At 37.8% G+C, this 26,992-nt stretch overlaps 3 protein-coding genes across 4 annotated transcripts in view; 1 reads left to right on the top strand and 2 right to left on the bottom strand.

Annotated features, from left to right (window-relative positions):
• Positions 1–7,462: 7,462 nt before the first annotated feature.
• Positions 7,463–18,587, top strand: fndc5a (fibronectin type III domain containing 5a). Of its 2 annotated transcripts, none has more exons than XM_056250629.1 (6): positions 7,463–7,694; positions 11,433–11,548; positions 11,690–11,888; positions 13,012–13,101; positions 15,408–15,541; positions 18,490–18,587. In XM_056250629.1, exons 1-6 carry the CDS (start codon positions 7,625–7,627, stop codon positions 18,544–18,546), a joined length of 666 nt encoding a protein of 221 aa, XP_056106604.1. In that variant the 5' UTR covers positions 7,463–7,624; the 3' UTR covers positions 18,547–18,587. The 2 variants fall into 2 exon arrangements, with proteins under 2 accessions (XP_056106604.1, XP_056106605.1); XM_056250630.1 differs by having other exon boundaries at positions 15,408–15,582; positions 18,490–18,577.
• A 4,051-nt stretch (positions 18,588–22,638) lies between these two features.
• On the bottom strand, positions 22,639–26,189 carry LOC130085037 (boophilin-H2-like). Its single transcript, XM_056250589.1, has 4 exons — positions 25,997–26,189; positions 25,618–25,788; positions 24,002–24,043; positions 22,639–22,996 (listed from the first exon to the last, which is right to left on the bottom strand). Exons 1-4 carry the CDS (start codon positions 26,187–26,189, stop codon positions 22,812–22,814), a joined length of 591 nt encoding a protein of 196 aa, XP_056106564.1. The 3' UTR covers positions 22,639–22,811.
• Positions 26,190–26,682: 493 nt separating this feature from the next.
• LOC130085068 (collagen alpha-6(VI) chain) overlaps positions 26,683–26,992 on the bottom strand; it is a 39,420-nt gene continuing 39,110 nt past the window's right edge. Inside the window, exon 39 of the mRNA XM_056250627.1 lies at positions 26,683–26,777. Within this exon, the coding sequence (XP_056106602.1) occupies positions 26,683–26,777 (95 nt within the window). The remainder of the gene's footprint in view (positions 26,778–26,992) is intronic.

The following is a 26,992-nucleotide window of genomic DNA, read 5'->3' as shown; positions in this document are numbered from 1 at the left end:
ACTTACTTGAATGTCCTAATTGAACTAATGCCTAATCCTGGCTTAATCTAAGCCCTGTCTGTGAAACCAGGCCTCTGGCAACAAAGCATAGATGGCAAACAGAGGAAGACGATGACAACACTGTACATATTGGCTAATAAAACCTTTTACAGAATCCTAATCCATTTTGTAATGCTAAGATTTGAAGAAAATGAAGAAAAAAAAGGCCTGACAGATTCTGATTTTCTAGTGGTGAGCAATGAAAAAACCCAGCAACAAACAAGGACTTATAACCTTCAAATATCCATGAAACCATAAGGGGATACATGAAGAAAGGAAGTTTGGGATCATGAGGATTCAAAAGTGTTGGATTCACCATCCAAATATAGAGACAGAACTGTAGCCACCTGAGATAGCGACATTAAATGATTAATATGCTGAAAGATTAATAAGGTCAGTTCTGCATCTCTCTTCTCTCCCTCTTCAGGACTCTTTCCTGCACAATGGCACTTTTAACAGGACTGTTTTTGAGTTTAGCAGATGCTTATGTAATTGTTTCAGTGGGATTTGGGAGCAGAATGGGAACCCCTGCGGGTGAAGCTTCACCAGATCTATATGCATCTCTTTTTAATAACAGCAGGGAGAGGCGGGATGAACGGTCACAGGAGCACAGGTCTGAAGAGTTTACACTGCTGGATGAGATGAAAGTGAGTTGAGAAGAAAAGACCCATGGCATGTTGTGTAAACAGTAAAAGCATTACAGTCTGATGACAAAAATCTGCTCTGATATTTAGCTAAAGCAGCGATTCACTGGCAAAAAAAAAAAAATCCAAACTAACCAGCTCAGAGATTAATCACATAAACTTTGTATTCGAGCAGAATATATTAGAAAATTTGGAGAAAAGTTTTGAAGTTGTAAATAAACCGGATGTTAATCCAATAAGGATATTTCAGAAAATACCATTTCAGTCTTTCTATTTTAAAATTTCACTTTTAAACCAATGTTTTCATAATTATTTGTGATATTTACTATCAAGTTAAAATTTAAAATGAAATGTGTGTATAAAATACAACAGTTTATCACTATATAGCCTATATATATATATATATATATATATATATATATATCAATAGCAATTAAACACAACTTAAAGTTTTTTTTTTTCAACAGAAGGTTTCAACAAGTGTATATTATAACTTAACAATTGCAAGTACTGTAGGTCTGTCTTGAAAGGTATGTACAATATTGATAAAGTTATTATAACATTAAAGCTAAAATCATATTAGTAAAAATCAAAAATGAATGCAATTTATTATGTATTTTGTCAGCTCCAGTTTGTATCCAGCCTCTCACGGAGACTTCAGATGCTCCAATCACAAAGCCTATGAAGTGACGACTCAACACGGGCGATATGGACTCTCTATGGTGGACGGCACTGATCCTCAACAACTCGTCTTAAGACCGGCGTGATTACTTGGACTTCCAAAAGATGGAAATGGATAAATACTCTAAATGTTCCGATCCAATCTGACTTGTAATGCTGCCCGAATCATGCACTGTTCCTTCGTTGGCCAGAGGAGAACTGGTCCCCCGACTGAGTCTGGTTTCTCCCAAGGTTTTTTTCTCCATTCTGTCACCTGATGGAGTTTTGGTTCCTTGCCACTGTCGCCTTGGCTTTTGGCCACCAAAATATCCCCAGGTATGGAGAACCTTATGAAATGGAAAGAAAGCCATAGAGGAAAAACATGACATGAATGAGGCCTAATGATGAGCAATTACAGATGAGCAGACAGAAGATGAATGGAGGATCATTCAGAAACAGATAGAAGTGTATAGTGCACAGATGGACCATCAAAGACCCAATATAGAAGATAACTTGTACAGGAGAGAAACAAAGGTGATTTCATAAAATAAAACAATGCTTTGTTTTCATTGCAACTTCTCCCCTCAGTTTTGCTCTTTTTTTTTTCCATTCTGTCCCTCACTTGGTTCATTAGCAGTGTGCTGCAGTGAAGCGGCCCATGAGTGGCATGAGCTTCTTATAGAATGTTCTGGAATGCTCTAGTGATCACATTAAACTCTTTTTAATGGGCCCTGTCTGTACAATCCCTGATTCCTTTAGAGAACTGGGCCAGATGTTGAATGCTTGAAATGAGGATAGGAGAGACTCTGAAGATGACACACACGTGAACAGATCTAAAGTATTTTGTTCGTTCGGGTCAGCAAATCATTTCCCCTGAAGATTATACATGTGTCCTTCATGGGGAAGATATTAATGCATTGCAACAATCTCAGTGAAGAAAATCCCAAATTGCAGATGAAGCAAGAAAAGTGTTGATATATAAATATAATATAAAATGAAATAGAATTAACATCCTCATGCGGACAGTGCATGTCTCCACTTAAAACTGTAGAAATTATCTTACATTTCTCTTCTGTGAAATGCAATATTGTGGGATTCTCTGTTTGGTCTTCACAGATGTTGGGTTTATAAGGCTCATGTGTGCTCCGTTTGGGTTATATAATGAAATTACACAAATTCACACTCATCAATCTCTCAGTGAAATGAGAGCTGAATGTACGCTCTTATCCCACATTTGCATTTGAATACACACACACACAGAGAATATTTCAATTCCACACCATAAATAACCAGCAATATGCAAATTAAAGGAATAAATAAAACCAAAATATGCATAAATATCATGTTTGAGTTTCACATGTCACAAACACATATAGGCACAAACATCTACATGCACACTCATTTATAAGCAAATACACAAAACTTTGCATCTCATAAATCAATAAGCTATTGGATTGCTTTTTTCTAGAATCTCATTACGATTCTCCAACATAAGAAATACAATGGGTAAATAAATGAACACAATATTATTCAAAGGCAGAGGCAGAAACTCAAGCTCTTAAGGGTTCACTGTTTATTTTGTTTTCTTTTTGTTATATAACGGTCACTTTAAAACTTTATTATAATCCATAAAACGGTTGTTTAATTTAGCTATACCTTTTATCAAATATATTTTATTCATGTTTTACTCTTGACCCTGACTTTCAATATTGATTTTATTAAATATGTGTATAGTTTAAAACTATGATGATCTAAACAAAGTATAAAATAAAAATCTATTTCACATTTTTTTGGTAAAACCAACTATATTAATTTAAAATTGACTGTCTGACTAATACATATTTTGAAATAAAGTGGTAACACTTTACAATATTAACTAATTAACAGTATTAACTAATATTGACTAACAATGAGAAATTGTTGTTACCAGTTAGTAACAATAATACAACTGCTCATTGTTAGTTCATGTCCAATAAATTCCATTAACAGATTAACAACTTTTGAATAATAATGTATTAGTGAATGTTGAAATAAACATTAACTCAGATTAATAAAAGCTTTAGAAGTGTTTAGGTGATTAACTAATGTGTTACCCATAAAGACTAACCGCTCAACTGATCAGCACTCAACTACCAGTTACGCCACATTATTACTCTGATCTCAGTACAGTATGACAGTGATGTAACACCTCTGTCACACACCTGCTGTCTGGAAGAGAACACACACACACGACAGTCACTGATGCCAAATCATACATTTTAACGAGATGAGGGAAGTATGATGTCAGCATTTTTGAGAACTTCCTGTTACCTCTGTAGAGGTCGAGTCCTGCCTCACCCTCACTCTCTCACACACACACACACACACACACACACACACACACACACACACACACACACAGTCTTCCGGATGTCCTGAGTTCAGATGCCCAGAAACACCCAGGAGACAGCGAGAGGTGAAGGCTGGGAGGTTTGATGAGAATCGCTGTGGCTTGTGATGTAACGACTCAAAGATTTAACATGGAGAGATAGAGACACGCAAGTTCAAGTTCCCCCAACCCCATGAAGAGACAAGTTGATGTAGTGGCTTAAAACATGCTGATTCTATTCTCTGTGTGGATGGAGCTTAACCAGTATCAGTTTGAAGATTGATTTTTTTGGGCATTTTTGCCTTTTCGGAATGCTGCAGAAACCAGAAAATGGATAAAAGCTAAATTTTGTTCAATTAATTTGACCTGAAATGTATGCATTTGTAATGTATTGAATGTTAAAATGTGTATTATAATGCATAAAGAGTTATTTTAAGATAACATTGTATTTGAATCTGAATCTTTTGTATGAGAATAAACAGTTCTGACGTGTGACAAATTAACTTCTACAAATATAAATATTCTATGTAGTCTCTCAATTCATATCAGCATGCATATAATTATTATAAAAGGCAAAATACTGTTTAAATAACTTTAGATGGAGTTTGCATGAACAAAATATATGCACACTGATGAGCCAAAACATTATGACCACCCGCCTTATATGCTGTTGGTCCTAGAGGCCTGAAGGTATATTCATTTAGGATGTTCAATAATAAATTGGCAATGCACAGCTCAGATCTGGACAGAAGAAGCTTTCCGCTTGTGCTCTGTCACTGTGTGGCAAACCCAGACTCATTTCATGTCTTTAGTTCTCATGCTCTTGTGTTGGGAGAATCTCTCACAGGCTTTTTTCCACCGAGAAGATGTCCAAATCCAAACTCACTTGTTTGTGTGTTTCTGCATGTGTCTGAACTCGTGTTGAAGTGTCACGGCGAACACGATGAGTGAATGACTTCAGTAATGAGATTATACGCTTGTCAGTCATTATCAGGCCTCATGCTGAAGAAGAGAGCAGGAGAGAAGACATTCATGAGCACCACTGCTATTGTCTGTGAAATAACCAGTGCTTATCACTTTTGGATGCTGAAATCACAAACTCGGTACACGCATTATTTACCAAGACTGCTGTGCTATTGTTTGAATTAATTGTTTTCCACAGCAGTCTATTATTGTGCTATCAGCTTTTAGATAATCCGACCCTAGATGTAAAAAATGAAAGTCGGTCACTTTACACGTCAGTCAGTCTCATTCTGTCTAAGTGCTTCATGGCCAGAATATGCTGCAATGTAAACCAAACTGCAGCCTATGTTTGTCAAAATTTATGAATACGTACATGCATTGCTAAGGATTAAATTAGTGAAGATGAACTGCATCAGAAATGCTCTGACACAAGCAGTCACAATAGCACTCAGAGGAGACAGTATCATGACAAAAGAAACATTGGAGTCGTTACACACTAAAGGAAGCTAAATAGGCCAACGCTTATTTCTAGGGTTGAAAAAATCTATTTCATAAAATAATGAACATATTCATTGTATATATATATATATATATATATATATATATATATATATAATCAGAATATGGTCATATTTCGATATTAACTCTTTCCCCGCCATTGATGATTTCCGTCTTTCTGTGTTTTCACTGTGATATGGTAGGGGGCGCTATTACACTGAATCTCCTGGTCAAAACACAGGCCAAGAAGAAGCAGAAACAAGCGATAGCATATCTGCATATTATAACACGAACATCAAACATTAAACAGCATATAAATAAAAACTGCCTAATGTTACCAAATGAAATGTCGACCCAGGACGAGCTTTAGGACTGTGAAGCTTTAGGGGTGTTGATGGACTCGATCTACTCCATCTGTGTTTGGATCATCGTTCTGAATCAGATCCAGACGTCTTTGAAAAACAATGCTATTTTCTCAGCTTTTTGCTCAAAATGTAGCTTTTTTAATGAAACTGTCCCACATTCAAGTGTTGATAAAAAAGGAATGCATGAAGTTAGAATAAAACTGCGGTTGTTGTTGTTGTTGTTTAAAAGCAGATGGTCTGTTCTTTATTTTGATATATTGAATGTTCAGATAGGCCTATTCATACAATAAAATATTCTGGCGGCCATGAAACTTTTGTGAAAATGATCAAAAATGCTGGCAACTATTGGACAAATAGGACAAACTGATTAATCCAGGTGTGCCTGGCCTTAGTAACAATAATCAGGCACACCTGGATTAATCAGTTTGTCCAATAATGGCAGACAGGAAACAAAGGAGCTGGCTGAAGTTCAGGAAGTAGTGCAGCTGTGCATAAAGACTATTGTGATGTAGGTCTGGCTTGCCAGGCTAGAGTTCATATGAATTGACCCTTCGCTAAGCCACGCCCGAAAACCGCCACTGGCCAATCGTGTCTTAGCAACCGTAACTAGGCGCGGGAGGTCTGGCAAGCTTTCGAGCGAGAAGTGTTGTGTGTATGGATTGTGCAAATCTGATACCCGGTATCCTATAAGTTTGGAATTGTTTTCCTTCCCGAAAAATCTAAAAGCCAAGGGGAGAAATGATGGGCGTGGATCAAGCGGTGTGGGAGACCCCGTTCACAACTATGTCGACAGGATTAACAAAAACACAGTCTATTGCTTGGAAGTTAGAAATAATGACGGCTCTTTGTTCATAATCATAATGCATATTTAACGTAAAATAAGACGATAAAGACAAGACGGAGGCTCACTGACATACTTTAAAATATATTTAAGCATTTTGTTAATCGACGGCCTACTACCCCTGACTGAGTAACATTAACTTTACACTAACACTAACTCCCTGTTATTCCACAAGATTTATGGATAAATCTGGATAAACTGTTTGATTTATAATTATTACCGGTAGATTATTTTCACATTTCACTTACCCTGCTGTGCACGAACATAGCTGTTCCTCAATTTGTGTGTTTCCCATTTGAATGATCAGCGTATGAGGCGGTTGCTGTTTGCACTGGGACTATAGGCTTTAGCTTCATTTTTTAAGAAATTATTCTCTAATCGGTTGCATATTTTGTCGTGGATATATATCCCTCGAATGCATAGGCCTACTGCAGTCCCTTTTGTCTTGCTCTCTCAGATATTTCACATGTTCGCCAAAAATGACTAATTATTATCTCATTGGGAATGTCTGACACCGGTGCATACACACACTGTAACAGACGTACCAGGCGCGAAAGCTTGACAGGCGTAGCAACAGTAACTAGGGAGGACGGGGCTTAGCGAAGGGTCAATTGAGCATGAATATGAATTGGATATCCATAAGTATAATATAGATCTTGATTTGAAAATTGTGTGCATGTAAATGAGGTCAATGTAAGAACAAAGGGGTTAACACTTTTCTATAGGCTAGGCCTACTTTTAAAATAAAATTAAAATATTTAAATTTAAAAAATCTAGTAGGCCTATTCAAATTAATCATATCGCCAGATCACAATGGAAAAATTACCGATGACTCATATAGCACCTATATTGAAATCGCGAATTTGAGAGAGACGCATAATCAGAGTGCGAGTGTGTGTGTGTGTGTGTGTGCCGATGAGAGAGAGAGAGAGAGAGAGAGAGAGAGAGAGAGAGAGAGAGAGAGAGAGAGAGAGAGAGAGAGAGAGAGAGAGATGCTACAGGCTCTCCACATTCTCCTTCAGTCAGTCAGTCTCCTCAGGCTTGCAGCAGGTAGGCTATCTGCATGACAGCCATATGAAAAAAAAATCGCAAAGACAAGGAATGTCTCCGTTTAAATGTGTTCATATGAACATCCGGTGCTGAACGATGTAACTGAAGGAGAGCTGGTCTGTGGAGCTGAAACACAGAGCTTCAGACATTCATCGACGTGAATGCGAGACATCCACATCCAGCCAGCGTGGAGAGGATGAGGAGGGTCTTCATGCCCACATCGATGCTCCTACTGAGCTGTTTCGGGGTGTCGTGGGTCTTGGCTGGTAAGTTTACAAGATTTCATTCCATTAAAAATAATGCATTTCTGGGGGCTGTTGCACATCCCATTAATTATGACATCCGATGAGGCAGTGCAATACAGTTTTGGGCACATGTGTCATGTGTAATGATGTGATGTGGGGAGCCTGGGAAAATATAAAGCTCTGCAAAACAGCAGACAATGTGTCTTGTGTAGGCTATTTGAAATTACGAATATTGTTTTTTGCAGTATTCAATATTCAATATTGTTTTTAAAATAGTTTTCAGATGATTTGGCATGCAAATCTCTTCAAAGTGCAATTAGAGAAAGACACTAAGTGATAGATGCTTAAGTGATTCTGTCTCCACCTCATTTAAGCAGGACACATTAATGCTGCACCATAAAGAAGCCTCCTCTAATGCAGCCAGAACCAGCAAAATAATAAATCCAAACTACTACAACCTACTTCAACTTAATGGGCTATAAATTTTATATCTTAATGCACCATATTCAACCCCTAGTAAAGTGGGAAAAGCCATGAATCAGGATGTAAACTGTCATCTGGCAGCTGCAACCATCAGTTCCTTGATGCTTTTAGAGGCTCCAGTGACAGGAGATTGAGTTTTCAGTAGAAAATACGTCGGGAGGTTACTTTAGGGAAAAGCATTAAACACTGAAATGAAACTGTGGCAGAGAAGACGAGAAAATGCAAAAATAAAGGCCCAAGCACTTGGCTGAGCAAATCAGGTCAGCATAGTAAAAATAATATGATGTGATTAACGGCTTAAAGGAATAGTTCACCCAAAAATGGACATTATGTCATTTTTCACTCACCCTCATGTCTTGTCATAAGCCAGTATGTTATGAAACACAAAAGGAGAATTTGTGGCGAATCTCTTCCATAAACAGTTCATGCATAGCTATCAACACAAACTTGTTTCCATATAAAGTTAAAATATTCCTTTTTCCCTCACAAACACATACACACACTCACTAGTACTGCAATGACAACTAGTTTTACAGTATCTGTCGAAACGGCACGTTTTCTTATAAAACGGATATCTCCCATCATATTGTGACATTGCTTGACAACCATAAATAGCCTACAGCTAATGAACTATATTGCACACGGTAAACCCACTCTAATGACTTCATGTGGCTTATTCATTTTGTGTAAAACAGTTGCATAAACTCAAAAGAAATCTAACGGTTCATAGCGAGGCTTTGAACAAAATGAAAGTCAAAACCCTCAGAGGAACATTATTAGTTGTTCACTCCAAATACTTCCTTCATTTTATTCCTCCTTTATTACAATCATCTTGATATGTTTTCTAGATTGGGCCATTCTTTATTTTCAGTCTCAGTTGATTTTGTAAGGAGATTCAAATAAACAACCTAGAGCTTACCAGAATAAAACATAGAACATCACCGTATAAAGCATGGCTAATTATTCAAAAAACACTAAAATCATTATCAATCAATCAAAGTGTTGTAAAAGAATGTTTTGTAATGAATTAAATGCAGATGTCTATCTACATTGTAATGATTTCTGAATCAATGTCCGAACAAATCACAATAAAGTGTACAAGTGAATGAATTAAGTGTCAGGTTTATGTGTTCCAGCCCGTCTTCTACATCTATGTGGGGTGCTTCATTTATAATTCAACAGCATGTGAATGTTTTTGCTCCCAGAATGCCTTTCTACAGCCTATAGAGAAGTCTATATACTACAAGCACCAAACAGATGCACCATCAAGTATCTTAGGGAGCTATTATGCCGAAACATACTCGACAGATGCTTCTAGCTACACAAGCTTGATTTTATGCGTCATCTTCTAAATATGTCAGAAGACAAATGCATGTACACATTTTCAGCATGCATTAGCATAACCTGTCACTTCCATGGTCATTTTTCAGTTTGAAGAGAGTCATGGCCCAAGAGAAAGTGGTACAGCTGTTTAGGGAATTTTCTCTCTTTCTAAAGGGGACCTATTATGTCCTTTTTCAAAGTCTTGATTTTGTTTTTACTACTAGAAAAGGTTTTCATGCTTAAATGTTCAAAACAAACATGATTTTTCACATATTTGACATTGTTGCAGCACCTCTATTTCCAGTCTGTCAGCAATGCTATGGTCACACGTTCCACTGAACTCTATTGGTAACAACAGAACTTGTGACCATATTTGGCTTTGGGAAACGCACCCCTGTTTAGTTCCTGTCTCTATGAAGCCCCTCCTTTTGAAAAGCGCAGTGTGCTCTGATTGGTCGGCTGGATCAGTGTGTTGTGATTGGTCAACAATTCAAGTGTGTTTGGAAAATATCCCTCACCATAACCGACAGTTTCAACACACTGTTAACTAACCCAACCAGGCCCCGCCCCTTTTTATTATGCGTATGCCTTGGCCGGGAATTATTTAAATGACGAATATTGTGATGTGTTCGTTCCTGGAAGAAAACTCAGGACTACCATGGAGGCGTTTCAGGGAGTTCAGAAACAGTGACACTGATATAGAGAATAACTCCCGCTGGAGGGACTTTGTAGACCTTATTCAAGAGCAAACAGCAACACTACACACTAAAGAAAGACATGTTAAAAAGCACAGTAGGAAGTCGTACTAGCCTTGTGTACACAAACTGTAAATACAAAATTAAGAGTTGGAAATAAAATAAAGATCATTGGATAACATTTTCAAGAAAATGCTATTTTAATCTTTCTACTTGAAAATGTCATGTTCAATGTGCCGTTTCTTTGTAATTGTTCATGAAATTTACTAACAGTTTCTGATTGAAAATAATTTTTTCAGTACGCAACACAGTAAGTGACATTTCTAAACACTAAAAATAATAGCTTGCTGCTCAGCAAGACAAGAACCACTTATACTGATTCAATGAGAGAGTGTTTAGAACAATTCAAATTTGGCATTCATGAGTCATTCATCGCACTACTCTGATCATGGTATTAATTAACATCTTCAAATGTTCACAGATAGTTCATAAAGGATTAAAATGCGAGGGGGAAAAGTGCATAGCTTCATTTTGGTGTTTCAGAGACCTATGCATAAAACATGAATGCAATCCATTTACACTTACTAAGATTCTCTGCTCACTGTAGCAATACACTACAAACTATTTTGGTCAATCGCCTGACATGTAGGCATAGAGGGGCTTATATGCATATAATTTATTTTTTTATCTGGGCCGCCATAAATCCTACTGGTGGGTGAGATTCTCGCACATCATCCCTCCAAATGGCTTCATTACCACGTCCTCTATCTTCTAGAAATAGTATTTTAACCCAATGTGTGTGAAATAGTGGCGTCTAAACAGTGTAGCTAGAGAAGAGAAAGAACAGCGCTTGAGCTCTCTGAAGCACACAGCACTCATTCAACAAACCTGAGAACACACACATACACCTACACGTTATATTACAGGAGGTCAACATGAAGCACAAGAGAACTGGGGCTCATATGAGAACTGAAATAGCTAAAAGGCTGGGATCTTACTCAGTTCATTTAGCAAAAAAGTCAACCTAAAAATTCAACTTCTATTTTTGCTCGTTATAAAGATACAAAAATGAGATAAGTGTAGATAAATAAGAGCAGGAATGTGCATTAAAAAAATAAAAAGGGGTACATTTTGATGTCAAATCTGGAGAAGGTGTCTGTAACTAGGTTCATGTCAGAGAACTTGAGTTCACTTTAAGTGGATCAGAGGTCTGCTATTGTGAAGATTATTTGAACGAAGCGCTCTCTGTTCTTCTCAGACAGTTTGGCTGCTCCGGTGAACGTGTCCATCAGAGATTTAAAGGGCAGCTCAGCTGTGGTGACATGGGACACCCCGGACGGAGAGCCAGTCATCGGCTTTGCCATCACACAACAGGTAATCAGAAGATGTGTGTGTGTGTGTGTGTGAGAGAGAGAAAGGAAAGGTCACACACTCAGCACTCATGTTCATTAGTAGAAAGCATCTCACAAAAGAGAAAGCATTTGGTTAAATACTAGTTTTATCTATCCATAACAGAAAAAAGACGTTCGCATGCTGCGCTTTATCCAAGAAGTGAACACTACCACGAGGAGCTGTGCATTGTGGGATCTGGAGGCAGATACGGACTATATTGTGCATGTTCAGTCTATCAGTATAAGCGGACCGAGTCCCCTCAGTGAGCCGCTGCATTTCAAAACCCCCAAAGAAGCAGAAACACAAGCCTCTAAAAGCAAAGGTACTGACACAAACACACATCACCACACTACTCAATACAGTGGGTATAAGTGGGCTTATTATCATTATAACATCAAATAAATAACTAAATAAGTAAAGAGAGAGATCTGATGAGGAAAACGAATTAATAAATAAATAAATACACACAAATATGAGAGTAGTTTTACAAGCAAACATTACTAATAAATATAGATTTGCAAGCAGCCATCAGAATCAACTTCACAAATGGTTTCAAATCTTCAAATCATCTACAATACCAGCTTATGATAATTCTCTGTTTATAGGGGATTTTCTTAATCCCTTCAATACTGAAATAACATCAGTTGATCCTTTATCATTCAAATGACTTTTTCTTGACAACCATATAGCCATCTTTGCTTGCCCAAATATTTCAATAAATCATGAGAGGAAGGGAAAGAGGGATGTGTTTTTCCGAATGACTACTTTTGACGACTTGCAAAATAAAAACACATTAAGAAATGTATCATTTCTTGAAGAAACATTTGATTTAATTCTTAATTTAATAATAATAATAATAATAAACAATTTGACTGTTTCTGGACTAAAAATCACCAATAATAATACATTTGGCAGCAAAACAGCTATTCTCAGTTCATGATGTGTGTCTTATTAAATGATTGACATTTCATCACTTCTTTTACTTCTCAAATCAGTGATAAACAAATAAATAAAGCGCCTGAAGAACAATTCAGCCCAAAGACCGTCTTTAAGATCCATTAGTTTCATTAAAGATGCAGCTCATCCCAGTCAATCAATAACCTGTGATTAGCTCATGTTTTGAATATATCTGCAGTGCTGCAACATAGGGACATTAAGAGATTTTTAAGTAGTCTTTGATATAATAGTACCAGGGTTGCGCTTCATTGAAATAGTTTAAAAAAAAAGATTTTACAGTGACTCTAAAAATTGAATTGAGGTAGCAAACATGATGCAGGATTATATGAAACTGCTGTATGAGTAGATTTTAATCATTTTTAATTTTTCAGTATGATCTACTAATGAAAATGTGATCATACAAAATATGGGATAGTTATAAAACCATCGTTATTACAGTATAATCAATATTTGACATACCACTAATGATGTCGTTGTATTCTTGCCAGACGAAGTCACCATGGAGGAAGTTGGGCAGAACGCTCAGCTCAGGGCAGGAGAGATCATCATCATTGTGGTGGTTCTGATCATGTGGGCAGGTGAGCTCTGGACCATCACATGAAGGCTGGAAAACACGACACCACTTTCCCCCCGCTTTACAGTCTGGAGGAGTACCTTTTAGCTTTAGACAATCCACCTTATTTTGCAACGCGGAAGTATTTTCTGTGAATGTGCGAGACTTCCGATTACAAAGTGCAGTAACCGGTCAAAGTATTTGTGCTACAAACCATTGTGTTTATGATTATGGTAATACATTGAAATCATATGATAACAATTAAGTTTGCTATATAAAGCAGCATAATGAACACATTCAAGTTACAAATGGCCACACCCACTCGTTCATTGTTATAAAAAATCCTCCTAAATTCAAAAGAATAGCAGTCCACACCACAGCTATAACAGCACAGAGTAGCGATATCATTGGAATCACTATTTCTTTTAGCTGGAAACAACATTGACAACCAGTCAGAATCCAACAGACTTTAATCTTATGCGAATGTCGGAGATCGTGGAAAGGCAGCTTTAGTGTTTTTAGTGCAAGATGCCTAGTGTTTTAATTAGTTTGGTGTATTCCAGTAGCCTGGTTAAAACCAGACCATTCTCAGTTGTAACTGAGTTTTGGTCTGGCAAAGCGTCATAAACGAATCATTTCCAGAGGGGCGTCACCAACGGACGTCGCGGATAGACCTAAACCCAATCAGAGCGATGAAGGAGATGACGTATGCAGAGCGGCGGAGACACATCTCCGAGTGTTGTTCTTTGCTCGGTTTTTAACTAAAAGGAAACGTTCAAATGGCTTAAAACAGACGCGATAGCTGATTGGAACGAGTGATGTTCGACGGCGGCATCCATCTTTGTAATGTAGGCTACAAAATCTGCTTCAAAATCCCAGCGCTGTCGTCATCGTGTAAAGCCCGCCCCAACGTTTCTGATTGGTGCCTCGATTTCGACGGATTGGAAATGGGCTTGAATGAGCTCTTTGCCAGACTAACTTTCAGAGCAAATCTAAATTTGCCGGAAGTTGTCTGGGTTTTCCCAGGCTAGTATTCCAGCCTTTAAAATACACATTAACTGCAAACATATTCCACATGAAACACAATCAGTTAATAGACAACAGGGATTTCAATCACATTGTAAGCAGCCAAGTCTATTACTTTAAGCAGCTGATGGCTGCTGGACGGTGCTTGTTAATGGACGATTTCCTACTGCACAGCATGGCACATCATAGCTCAGTGTAGCATAGCTTAGCGGTCAAAAAACTGTGTGCACCTTCCCTCCAGCAACACGTCACCTGAAGGAAGGTTCCTACCTATATTCAGCAACCAATTACCCAAAGAGAGACCCCTACTGGACACACACCTGCATAAGGTTTAAATAAAGACGAAATGGCTCTTACACACATGGCTAAATGAACAGCATATTGAGAGAAGCAGCATTTATCTATCCATCTTATTTTAAAACGTAGAAGCAAACTATTTTCCGTGAATGTGCGAGATCTCTAATTCATAGGTAAATAACTAGAAGAATAAAGTAAACATTAAAACTATTTGCGCTGTAAGCCAGTGTGTTTGTGATTATGATAATACGTTAAACAGTTTACACCAAGTGCAAATACCTGCCTTGTTGGCAGAATACATTTACACTTACGCCCACCATTACCTGATTGAAATCTGTGGTGGCGTAGAGAATATAAGGCGTGTGGCTTTAGCTTTTGGCACTACCGACCTGTTCGGATCCACCTTTTAGCAAACTCATTCTTCTCCCTTTTCCCGTCGCATATCACCTCGGAGCGGCATTTATTTTTAAGTAACAATTAAGAAAAGTACAAATAAAGTGCCTAACTGGTATTTAATAGTGGGAATGCCAAGTACAAGTTATGTCCCATAAGGCAGCATCCATTTATGATTTTAATAAATATAATCATATACACTAAATATGTTGTTGTTATTATTGCATACAGTTTTATACATACACTGAGGTGTAAATAGTATCTGCCACAATATGCACTAATTATAACATTTTGCATTTAACAACTATTTACACTTAGTGCAAAGAAAAAACTTTTATTTGCTCTTTACACTTTGTGTAAATTAGTGTTACACTTAGTGTTAATAGCATCTGACACTATCTGCATTCAGTGAAAATAGCATTGGTATTTGCACTTAGCGCAAATATGATAACAAATACCAGTCTGCAATATCAGGCAGCATAACGGACTGTTTTTGTACAGGTAGGCCTAAAATAACTGAAGCGGATGAAACCGGAAGCCTCGCACAATTACGGCCACGCTGCTCTTCCGTTTAAAAATAAGGTGGATGGGTGCATGTTGTTTTGTCTCTTTCAGGTGTGATCGCGCTCTTCTGCCGCCAGTACGACATCATCAAAGACAACGAGCCAAACAATAACAAGGACAAAGCCAAGAACTCATCTGAATGCAGTACCCCGGAGCATCCATCAGGGGGTCTGCTGCGCAGTAAGGTATAACCACCATCCAATGAGAGCCAGACCACACTGGACAGGTGAACCGTCCTGAATTATCACTCCTGCCAAACTCCATTAACATTTCGTTTCATGTCTAAAAAAGGCAATATAAGCATCATTTTCTCAGTAAACATTATATATAAAGTCTTATTTTCATAGGATTAGCTATAAATGCACTTGCCATAATGCAATTTGGTAGCAACTTGTCCATTCTTCTAACTATAAGTAACTTTTCAACTACATGTCACTAACTCTCATTAGAGTATTAGTAGACTGTCTGCTTAATATCTGCTATAACTTTATTCTGACGCTCTCCAACAGACATTCTACTGACTACTAACTTTGCACATACATGTCAACTTATTCTACTAACCCGAATCTAACAGGTCTACTAGTACTCTAGTCTAATGACAGTTAGTTGACATGTAGTTGCAAATTAAAGAGAGTTAGCTGACATGTACAGTAGTTGCAAAGTTAAATTATAACCTTATAGTTCTGTCATGACAACTCTCTTGAGTGTTTGGCATGTAAATGAGTATGACAATGTCGCTGCTGTACAATTTAGCATTCGTGAATTACCCGTAGCAGATTTATACAGGTGGAGCTGGGGAAGGGGAGGGCTTCTGAAAGCGAACTGCATCTGCTAAATGTTGACCAAATATTTGAAGGTTGAGCAGCGAGCTCATTGGCTGCTGATATAGCAGGAACCAATCAGCTGTGCCCTATAGAGATGATGTGATTGCAAGCAGATTGAGTTAAAGCGCCATCTAGAGTTTCATTACAGAAGTTTGTATTTATACTGGCTTCGCGTGCTATCGGAATTATCAAAATGCGAGTTTCCTAGTTAAAAATTGGACATGTACGCCCTCTCAAGCTCAGGGATAATTTTGATACCTAAGTCCCCGAGTTGGGCGGGCTATAAACTTTAAACCTTGCGGAGGGGTGAACGATTGCTGCTGTGACTGTTGTTCTTTATTCGTTTTTCCACAACAGCTACATCACCTTTTCTCTCTGTTAAAATACTGCATATTTACATATATGAATAATCATTTGAAGCATATTGTTTGTTTCATACACAGTGAAAATTTGACCAAAATTCCAGAATTGTCATTAAGCTGACAATAGCTATACTATAGCTGACTATGACTATAGCGTGGTGATTGTTTATATGAATGTGGACCACTAAATATAATTATGGCTTTAATAAGATTTTCCCAATAAATAGGTAAGAATAAACCATGATTCCTGTTCTTACCAACAACAAAGAGCTTGAATGCGATCAGCTGGTAATCTTATCTTCAGAAGCGGGAGGAAGGAGATTTCCTGAATGCACAAGAAGGCAGGATCAGTAGAATGTATATAGTGGACTATCGAAAATAAAGCGTAACCTACGTTTTACAGTACATTCGATTTCAATAGAGCATCACATCACCTAACATCACATCACATCACACAATATAACTATAAAAGACTAAACTGCTGTATTTTTTTTTAAATCAACACTTCAATATTGAATTATAATATATATGTACACTCACCTAAAGGATTATTAGGAACACCATACTAATACTGTGTTTGACCCCTTTCGCCTTCAGAACTGCCTTAATTCTACGTGGCATTGATTCAACAAGGTGCTGAAAGCATTCTTTAGAAATGTTGGCTCATATTGATAGGATCGTATCTTGCAGTTGATGGAGATTTGTGGGATGCACATCCAGCGCACAAAGCTCCCATTCCACCACATCCCAAAGATGCTTTATTGGGTTGAGATCTGGTGACTGTGGGGGCCATTTTAGTACAGTGAACTCATTGTCATGTTCAAGAAACCAATTTGAAATGATTCGAGCTTTGTGACATGGTGCATTATCCTGCTGGAAGTAGCCATCAGAGGATGGGTACATGGTGGCCATAAAGGGATGGACATGGTCAGAAACAATGCTCAGGTAGACCGGGGCATTTAAACAATGCCCAATTGGCACTAAGGGGCCTAAAGTGTGCCAAGAAAACATCCCCCACACCATTACACCACCACCACCAGCCTGCACAGTGGTAACAAGGCATGATGGATCCATGTTCTCATTCTGTTTACGCCAAATTCTGACTCTACCATCTGAATGTCTCAACAGAAATCGAGACTCATCAGACCAGGCAACATTTTTCCAGTCTTCAACTGTCCAATTTTGGTGAGCTCTTGCAAATTGTAGCCTCTTTTTCCTATTTGTAGTGGAGATGAGTGGTACCCGGTGGGGTCTTCTGCTGTTGTAGCCCATCCGCCTCAAGGTTGTGCGTGTTGTGGCTTCACAAAGGCTTTGCTGCATACCTCGGTTGTAACGAGTGGTTATTTCAGTCAAATTTGCTCTTCTATCAGCTTGAATCAGTCGGCCCATTCTCCTCTGACCTCTAGCATCAACAAGGCATTTTCGCCCACAGGACTGCCGCATACTGGATGTTTTTCCCTTTTCACACCATTCTTTGTAAACCCTAGAAATGGTTGTGCGTGAAAATCCCAGTAACTGAGCAGATTGTGAAATACTCAGACCGGCCCGTCTGGCACCAACAACCATGCCACGCTCAAAATTGCTTAAATCACCTTTCTTTCCCATTCTGACATTCAGTTTGGAGTTCAGGAGATTGTCTTGACCAGGACCACACCCCTAAATGCATTGAAGCAACTGCCATGTGATTGGTTGATTAGATAATTGCATTAATGAGAAATTGAACAGGTGTTCCTAATAATCCTTTAGGTGATTATACAATAACAATTGTAATTAACAATCGTCTTGCATGGGATTGGACTAAATGTGATACGGCTCAAAATAATTATCACGGAATAGGGTTTAATTATGTGGCCATACCTTCGCCTCTTTCACCATTACTCCACCATGTTCTGTGTTGAACGCTCGAATCCTCTCACTAACATTAGACATCTGCTTCCATCTCCACAGTTCCCCAAGAACAACAACAACAACAGAACGCCATCTGTGAACATTATCAAAGTGTGACAGGAATTGTTATGAGTTTCAAAGGATTCTGCTTTTACCATGGGGCGTATGTGCTCGTCCTCAAAACAGAAACCAGGAATTTTGGAAGATTCCCGACGACAGCTGGGATGATCCTGCGGGCACAGCGAGGATCTCCAGCAGTTCGGAGACGAGGCCAAATCTGAGGCTGTTCGGGGACAGGAGAAAAGCCTCTGAAAGAAAAGCAGGGGAAAAAGACCCTCTCTTTATCACTTTACAAACAACTGAGATGCGCACGCATTCAGAACCACTCTCTTTTAAACTCGAAAACATTGAGCCTTGCTTCTTTCTCTGGTTTTCTCTTTACCCTTTTCAAATGGCATGATCCACATTCTGCTATCCAATGGTGATGAAGGCTTTTATAGTAAAGTACATCTGTAGGAAGCAACTAAATGGAGGACATGCATTGGGGTTCAAATGTCTGAAACCACATTTAAAATACCAGATAAATCTGGAAATAAATAAAGTTGAAATAATTCAAACAAAGTTATAATGAAGTGAATGAGAAATATTTAAGATTCTGAACAATTTCTAGACTAATCATGTAACTCTTTGAGGAGACATTGAAGCTCAGTGTTGTTATTATTAACTAAAAATATTCAAAAATATTTCTGGTAATTGAAATAAAGTTGAAATAAAAACATTAAATATTAGATGCATACTTAAAAAACTTACTGAAATAATTAAGTTGAAGTACTAATTAATGAATAAAAAAAATTGAAATGGACAAATTTCTTATCAGAACTAAAAATAATAAATAAATAAAAGCTAATTCAAAATATGAATTAATACTATATTAGTATATAAATAATACTAAAATCAAGTTCTGGCAGGTCACGTTAGTCAAGCTCGCATCAATGACTCAACCTATATGAATATGACGCCTATCGCTGTATACATATACAAGCTCCTTGAAATTCCCCTTGAATCAGAATAAATTCTCGAATTATGTTCTACTTTAAAATCTTTTTAAACTATTGGTCTCAGACTTTTTGGACCCCACATATAAGATCAGAGAATTTACTGATAAAGAGTCTGAAATATTAATGTTTCACATCACAAATCCTCCAAGGATTCATCAAGCCTTTCGTTGCCCAGACATTTTCATTCAGAAGCGTTTATCCACAGAATAGGTGGCTTATTTTTGACTGGTTAAAAAGATCTGACAGAGAGATGAAAACATATTGTGGAATAATTTTACTTTAGTTTCAGCATATTGAAGAGAATTGTACTTCTAATGATTGTGTTCTTGTTTACACCTGCAGAGATACTTGACAAACAAAACTGATATACTAAACCAGCAGTGCTGGGGAAGATACTTTAAAACGGTAAGCCACTCATAATTTAAAATAGGTGGAATTCAGTAGCCTAAAACTAAAGTTCATTCAGTTCATTTAAGTTTGTTAAGCTTAAAATTAATAATTTAATCAGATCTGTATTTGTGTTCTGGCACAAAAACATTAAGGTGATTTAAATTAATGAACACTCTCGATTAAATATGAACAGATCAATTTCCACTAAATACAACAACAAACTATACACTCATTTATATAACCAAGTTGAAAATACAGCAACATTTAACCAAATATTTCACTATTAAAGAAGCACTTAAAATGCCATGCAGGGGCTGCACTAAATGAATTCACTAAATACACTCCATGTTAGGAGAGTGTGTTTGATTATGGGTGATATACAGTAATGTGAAAAAAAAAAAAAACATTGTGGGGGGTTTTGTTATACTGCCTTGATACTTGTACAAAGAAGCTTGTTTTTTGAAAAAACGACACTTTTGAAACCAGCTGAGCTACTGTCATGGTACTGAAAAAGATGAATTGACAAAAAAAATGCGCCTATTACTGCTAGATAGTATAGACCTTATGTAGCCACGCCCCTTTTCCGCGCTGAGCTCATTGTCTTTTGACTTCCGGTCTGTATTTTCACAGCGATCTTGCCTAGTTATGAATGAACTGCTCGTTAAAAAAAATTCCCAAGGTCCATTTGTTAAGACATATGCTTTAAAATGCTTATCATAAACAGATAACTTTCGTTAACTCTACAATAAGTAAATCAACTTCACCAGCTAATTACTCCTGGACAGCGATGCCATAGAAATATACAGAGCAACCGCAAAAACGGAAGTTCAAAGACAATATTCTAAAGATGGCGGCGCCCTCGTTTCTCTGGTGCATGGTCTATACTATCATCATACTTCAGTTTGGTTGTGTATATTTCCTTAGTCTATATATAGTGTTTATTCTTTAATAAAAGGTATTGTAGTGGTAGGGCTGAGTACATTAAACATAGTAAAGGGCCAGTTACACACAGACTGCATTTTTGCTGTTTAAAAAACGAAAGACAGAGATCAGTGTAATTAAGTCTAGAGAACATTGCTTTTTTAGAACGCCGTTTCATGTCCGAGAAGCTGCAAAATGGTTAAAGACGTCCATCTAGTATGTTTATATTGAAAAACTATGGAAAAGTAGCGCTGTGGAATGTAAAAACGCGTTCTGTGTGAATGGCCACTCTACTTTTTCTCGTTATGATATCAGTCCTGGTTTCAGCCATTTTAAATGGCGTGAGAAATATTTGTTTTGCTGATGAATGATATAGAACGTTCTCTGTGGACTGCCGATCAGAGGACTTCTGTTTAGTGCTAATATGATGTTTCGCTTAAGGACATTCCCTGTGCTTTCTCAACGTCGTCTCTGAGGGAGACTATCCTCCTCTCTAAATAAGGGCTGAACATGCTTCACATCAGCAATAATACCACGGGGGATTCTGACCGGCCTCCAGGATTGCACTTAAACCGACAGGACAGTTAATGGTGGTCGAAAACATTGTGGGATTCAAGTTAACGGACTGAATTCACTGTACTACGTTCTCAATTTTACTGTGTGCTTTTACCACACTAACCTGAACCCGTTGATTGTCATTAAATCTTATAAAATGGAATTGAAAAAGTATTTTGTGCTGCTCCTGTGACACCTCATAAAGCTTAATATAGAATAGCAAACCTAATGACACTGTCTGCCATTGGTTGTCTGTCTGCCACCTTCTAGCTCCACCCATTAATCCCAAATGACATCTAGAGAGGCGGAGCTGGAATTCACGCTCAACCCATGGCTCTGCAATGATAACATGGGACTCAGGCATCTAAACCCTCAGAGACTCACTGAAGCAAAAATGTTTAAAGAAATAAAATAACATGTAAATATGGTTTACGGCAACATGCAATAGCAGATCAGACTATCAAGTGTTTTCATTTTGGCAGGAAAATTGGGGTTTCCCAGCTTGTTACTGACTGTTTTGTATGACCTATAATGTTTAGTCAGTCTCAATTCCCAATTTAGACAGTTTTCTGATTTTACAACCAGTGGCTTTCCAGAAACACTTTTTAGGAGGGAAATAATATCAATATCAATACTTGGGTTTTGAGCTACAGCCAAACAGTAGAGCGTATCACAAGCAACGGCCAAGTGAGAACTGATAAAACCTTGAATGCAATGTAAATGTTGGGTCTCTGAGGGTTAAACAAACAGTTTGTTGTTTAGTGCTTATTATCATATAGCCTGAAACGTGCATTAAAGACTACTTTGATTATAATTGTCAAAATGTAGGGACCCCTAAAATAGAAATGAAGTACAACATATTCTTAATTTCATAATATTTTTATTCCACTTAACAGTTGTCTTGATGACAATGTGCCTTTAATAAAGCATGGCCAGTCCAACTCAAGGAATATTGTGAAATTCAGGTTTTATAAAGGTGATTAAAAAAGGTTTCTCATGTTAAAGGTGAAGATGCCTTTTCTGCACCACTAATAGCACCAAATTGCACTCTGTTCATTCAAGCTGTCCAACAACATTGTCTCAGCCAATGACTTGAGTTTGGGGCGGGGCTACTTGTTTATCTGAGCAATGAATGAAGTGATTGAAACTGAATCATTATTTTTGCAACTATTTCTGGTGTTGCTAATTATGCATAAATTACATACTTCACCTTTAAACTAATTCTGCTCTTGTAATCAAATAGACAGTTTTTCATTTTCCAAATTAAGGTCCTACACATCAGCTGTTAAATCATTAGGCCTGTATTAACTCGTCTGTACAAATACATTTCGTTAAAACTTCAAGACTTGCCTCTAGGGCTGCCATTTGATAATCAATGATGAGAATACGATCATGAATCCAGAAGCTGCCAAACGTAGATAAATGGATTTTGCATTTAGATATCACAGTTTGGATTTGTTAGGAGATGCTTTTTTTGGCCCTGAGACAGCGATTCTCACAGTCCTCCTGAGTGTAGAAGCGGTTGCTGTTCCCTTCACAGCCTCCGTACCAGAACTGGGCGCATTCACCACTGCGGACGTTGAAGTACCATTTCACTGCAAAGTTTGAGCAAGTTCCTGCGTCATACTCAAGCTGGCAAATGTCTGAGCAAAAAGAAAACAAAACTGAGTTTTAATGAGGTATTTTAGCGCATCTTATTCACAAACCACCCACAGTCAAACTTAACTGGGTGCTACAGTGTACAAGTTGATATTGTGTTGTGCCATGAGTATTTAAGTTATTCTTTTGTCACTGCTGCATGCATATTGAGTTCTGCACTTATTTTGTTACTTAATTTGCATAACTGTTTTAGTGAATCAAGGAAGCCCCTCATAAACACTTTTTATGGTTAAACTTTTTTATGGTTTGGGCTTAAAATCAACACTCGTCGAGCGGAAAATGCGAGTAAAAATCAGTGTTGGTGAGTCTATGAAACAGTGTCAATCGCCAGATGGCCGGTAATATTTTTATGAATTTTAACAATGCAATATTGTGTTGAGAACATCAACGTCAACGACGCTTGGGAGTCGGGCCAGTTGACGGGCCAGTGCTGCATCGTCGCGAAAGTTTAAGCCTTGCCAATTTAAATTTTCAAGCGCAAGACGACGTAACAGGGAACTCAATTTGTTACTCGTGCGCTGTGTGGGAAGCGTGTGCCCAGAAATCCGTTTTAGAGAGCGCAATACTGAATTGAGCTCTCTTTCATGTCTTCTTAAGACATATTCAAACAAAATTTGTGTCAAAATGCCCATCTTGGCAAGCATACTTGTATACATAGTCAGTTATGTCCAGGCGAACGTAAACAGTTAAGAAAGAAAACACGTGTGTCAGTACATTGGATCTGTGCATTCACTCTTAAAGTGACAGCAGCCCAATATTCCTGCTGATGTATGTTTTTAATGTTAATCAAACAACAAAAGACAAAGAAAAATCAATCAGTGCTCTAGAATAACTTTTGTAAAATGTATGTTTCTTGGCTGGTAAAAAAATATTTATGGCCGGTATATTTTCTTAAGTCACTGGCCATTGGCAGGTGTGGCAAAAAGTCAGTTTTATAATTATATAAAAACAGTGGTATGGCATATCTGCCAAGTGAATGTCTCTTTTACCCTTGAATATACTGGGATCATCCTGTGGAAGATTTTCAGATTCTGTGGGAATAATTTGAACAATCTTAATAGGTTCATAAAATAAAGCATCTAATTTAGAAAATAGAAATAAATTATTATAAATGCTTAAAATCCTATGTGCAATCTCAAAACTCTACAGATAAAAGGCCGGCATAAAAGAAAGCATACAATATATATCTATTAAAATGAGAAAGAAATTATTAGAAATGCTTAAAACCCTAAATGTAATTTACAAACCCGAAATGCATTAAAGCTTTAATATAATAGTTAACACATTATATATTTATATATTCATATATAATTATACATTTGTAATATTTATACATTCAAATGTAATAATAACTAGAATGTACATTTCCAGAAGAAAATGTGAAGTGGTGCTTGCAGTGGCAAAACTCGCCTCTCGGTTGCTAGGTTGTGGTAAATGATTGCATACGAGCCAACAACCATGTCTGTACGATGTTCTAGTGCTGAGATATGGCTTATTCACGTGTTTGTATGGTTACTAGGGTACCGTATATGGTTGCTATGGTGTGCTTATACAGTTTATGAGATGATATTTAAAGACTAGTTGACAGTCTAAGTGAAAAAAGCCAAACTCCATGTTTCTACTATTTTCAGGAGCTGAAATATGGCTTGTAAATGTTGTTTTATGGTTGCTAGGGTGGGATAAGTGGTTGCTAGGGCGTGGCCATGAAGTTGTTATGTCACTACTTATTGGCTTCTTGATAGGCCGAGTCAAAAGAGCCCAACCCCAAGTCTCTATGACCTTCTGGTCAAAAGATATGATCTCACAAATTTTGTGCCAATGTTAAGTCTATGGGACTTTTTTCGGCCAATTATTTGCCCCTGGGGCGAACACCGTACCCCCGATCGGTAAGAAAAGTCACAGCACACCTCTCCTCAATAATCCGCACAATTTAACGCCTCACTCAGGGGTCTGTGATGTCGGCATGTATTTATTTACAGATAATTACTATGGAGGTTTATATGGAGTTTTTATAGAGTTTTCATAGAGTTATTTTGTATGGCACTCGGCCTGCGGCCTCGTGCCTATGGCCTACGGTTGCTAGGGTGCTGTAACTGGTTGCTATAGTGTGGCTATGAAGATTTAGGGCCATTACTTATATGCTGCTTGATAAAATAAATCCTCTGAGGGAGAGAGAGAGGGCCTGACAGCAGGGCTGTCAGGCCCTTTTCTGTGGGTGTGTGTGAAAGTGGCAGTTTGGATTTAAATTTCTGAAAATTCCGCAATGTTAAGTCAATGGGATTTTTTTGGCCGCTTTTTCGTCCGCTGTGCGAACATCGTACACCCGATCTCTTAGAAAAGTCATAGCACACCTCTCCTCAATGAGCCGGTCGATTTGACGCCTCACTCAGGTGTGTGTGACAAAAGCTGCGGGAGGAGTAGCGCGCCAAACTTTGTGTGGAATAATAAGAATAATAAGTATGCACAATAACACTAGTGTTGCTTTGCCTTTGGCAAGCACCACTAATAATACAAGTAAATAATTAATATTAATAAAAAAAAAAAAAAAACTGAAGACTTACAAACCAAAGCCAAAATATCATTAAACAAGCTGTGGTGAATTTACCTGTGGACCCACACTCTCTAAAGCACTCTTCCTCTGTCAAGAATCGGTTTTCATTTCCGTCACACCCACCGTACCAAAAGTGCAAGCATTTCTTAGTCTGCTGGCTGTAGTACCAACTGGACACATACGATGCACAAACACGGCCAGAATCTCTTTCAAGGAAACATCGTGCTGTTGGAAACAAACAGTACACTCCACTAATTCCCCATGGTACTGAATACTGAACTATGTCATAGAAACAGCATGAAAACAGCTTATGCATTTTTAATGTGGGTGAGGATACATGCACACACTACTGCGGCAGAGATATACTGTATGCAACTTCAAAGAAGGAAGAGCAGCTACAGTATATGAGGCCAGGAAGATCTGGATTCAGCACCTTTAGTCTTTGGAGGCTCGGTGTGGTCCTCTGTGTGCTCTTCTGTAAAACGGTCAGTGTCCTCAAGTTGATTGGGTCCAGCGATTGGTTCTGTACTTTGCTCATCATAAGCATCATATTCCTCCAGAGGTTCTTCTGTTGTGATGAGCTCTTCGGTGGGCGCATCAGTGGGTAGAATATCTCTGAAACTCATTTATATGGAATCATTTTATTAAAAAGCTCAGATTATGTCTTGTAAAGCTAATTAATGTCCAATGTTCCAGCATCTGTTTGAATTTCAACTTGCAAACAAAAACAAAATATGTCTCATGAAGCGCAATAAAAGTGTGTTTATTGCATAGACGAGAATATCCCTGGAGATAATTCTTATTTTTTCTTGTTTCATTCAGAGAAATGCTTTCACACCTTGTTATTGTGATTACTCAGGTTAGCAAGAAACAACAGTAAATACAGATGCGCTTAGCTCTAGATGGGGCCAAGCATGGCCTACACTTTTGGCACAATGCAAAGACTCAAAAGTCAACACAGTAAAATATTTAGACCACCCTAGGAGGGATTCAAACTTACAATCTCTGGATTATTGAGTCCAGATCATAACCGACTGCCACACCACGTACAGTGTATACACAAACGCATGCTTCTGCTTTTGAAAATATGCTAACCTTTGTGATTAGATGTTCAAAGATTTACCTCTCTGTGGTTTCTTGTGCAAATCCAACAGGCCTCGGCACAAAACCACGGCAATCACGGGTCTCTACCAGTGACCGGGGTAAGATTCCTCCTACAAAAACAACAGCAGTTGTTCAACTAAAGTTTACTTAAAACTTAAACCATGAAAAAAAAAAAAAAAAAAAAACATTTTCATTACTAGAAATGTTAACTAAAATAAAATACTCGTTTAATTTCAGCTAGGTGCCAAGGCAACATTTCTCATTTTCATATAGTTTAACTAAAACTGATTTTTGAAAATGACAACAACAAAAAACTAAAACTTTA

The sequence above is a fragment of the Rhinichthys klamathensis genome, unplaced genomic scaffold, assembly GCF_029890125.1.
Source record: "Rhinichthys klamathensis goyatoka isolate OS25496 unplaced genomic scaffold, OSU_Roscu_1.1 h1tg000072l_1, whole genome shotgun sequence".
Lineage (NCBI taxonomy): Eukaryota > Metazoa > Chordata > Actinopteri > Cypriniformes > Leuciscidae > Rhinichthys > Rhinichthys klamathensis.
Note: the sequence above shows the minus strand (reverse complement) of the source record. Positions and strands in the feature narration are given on the sequence as shown.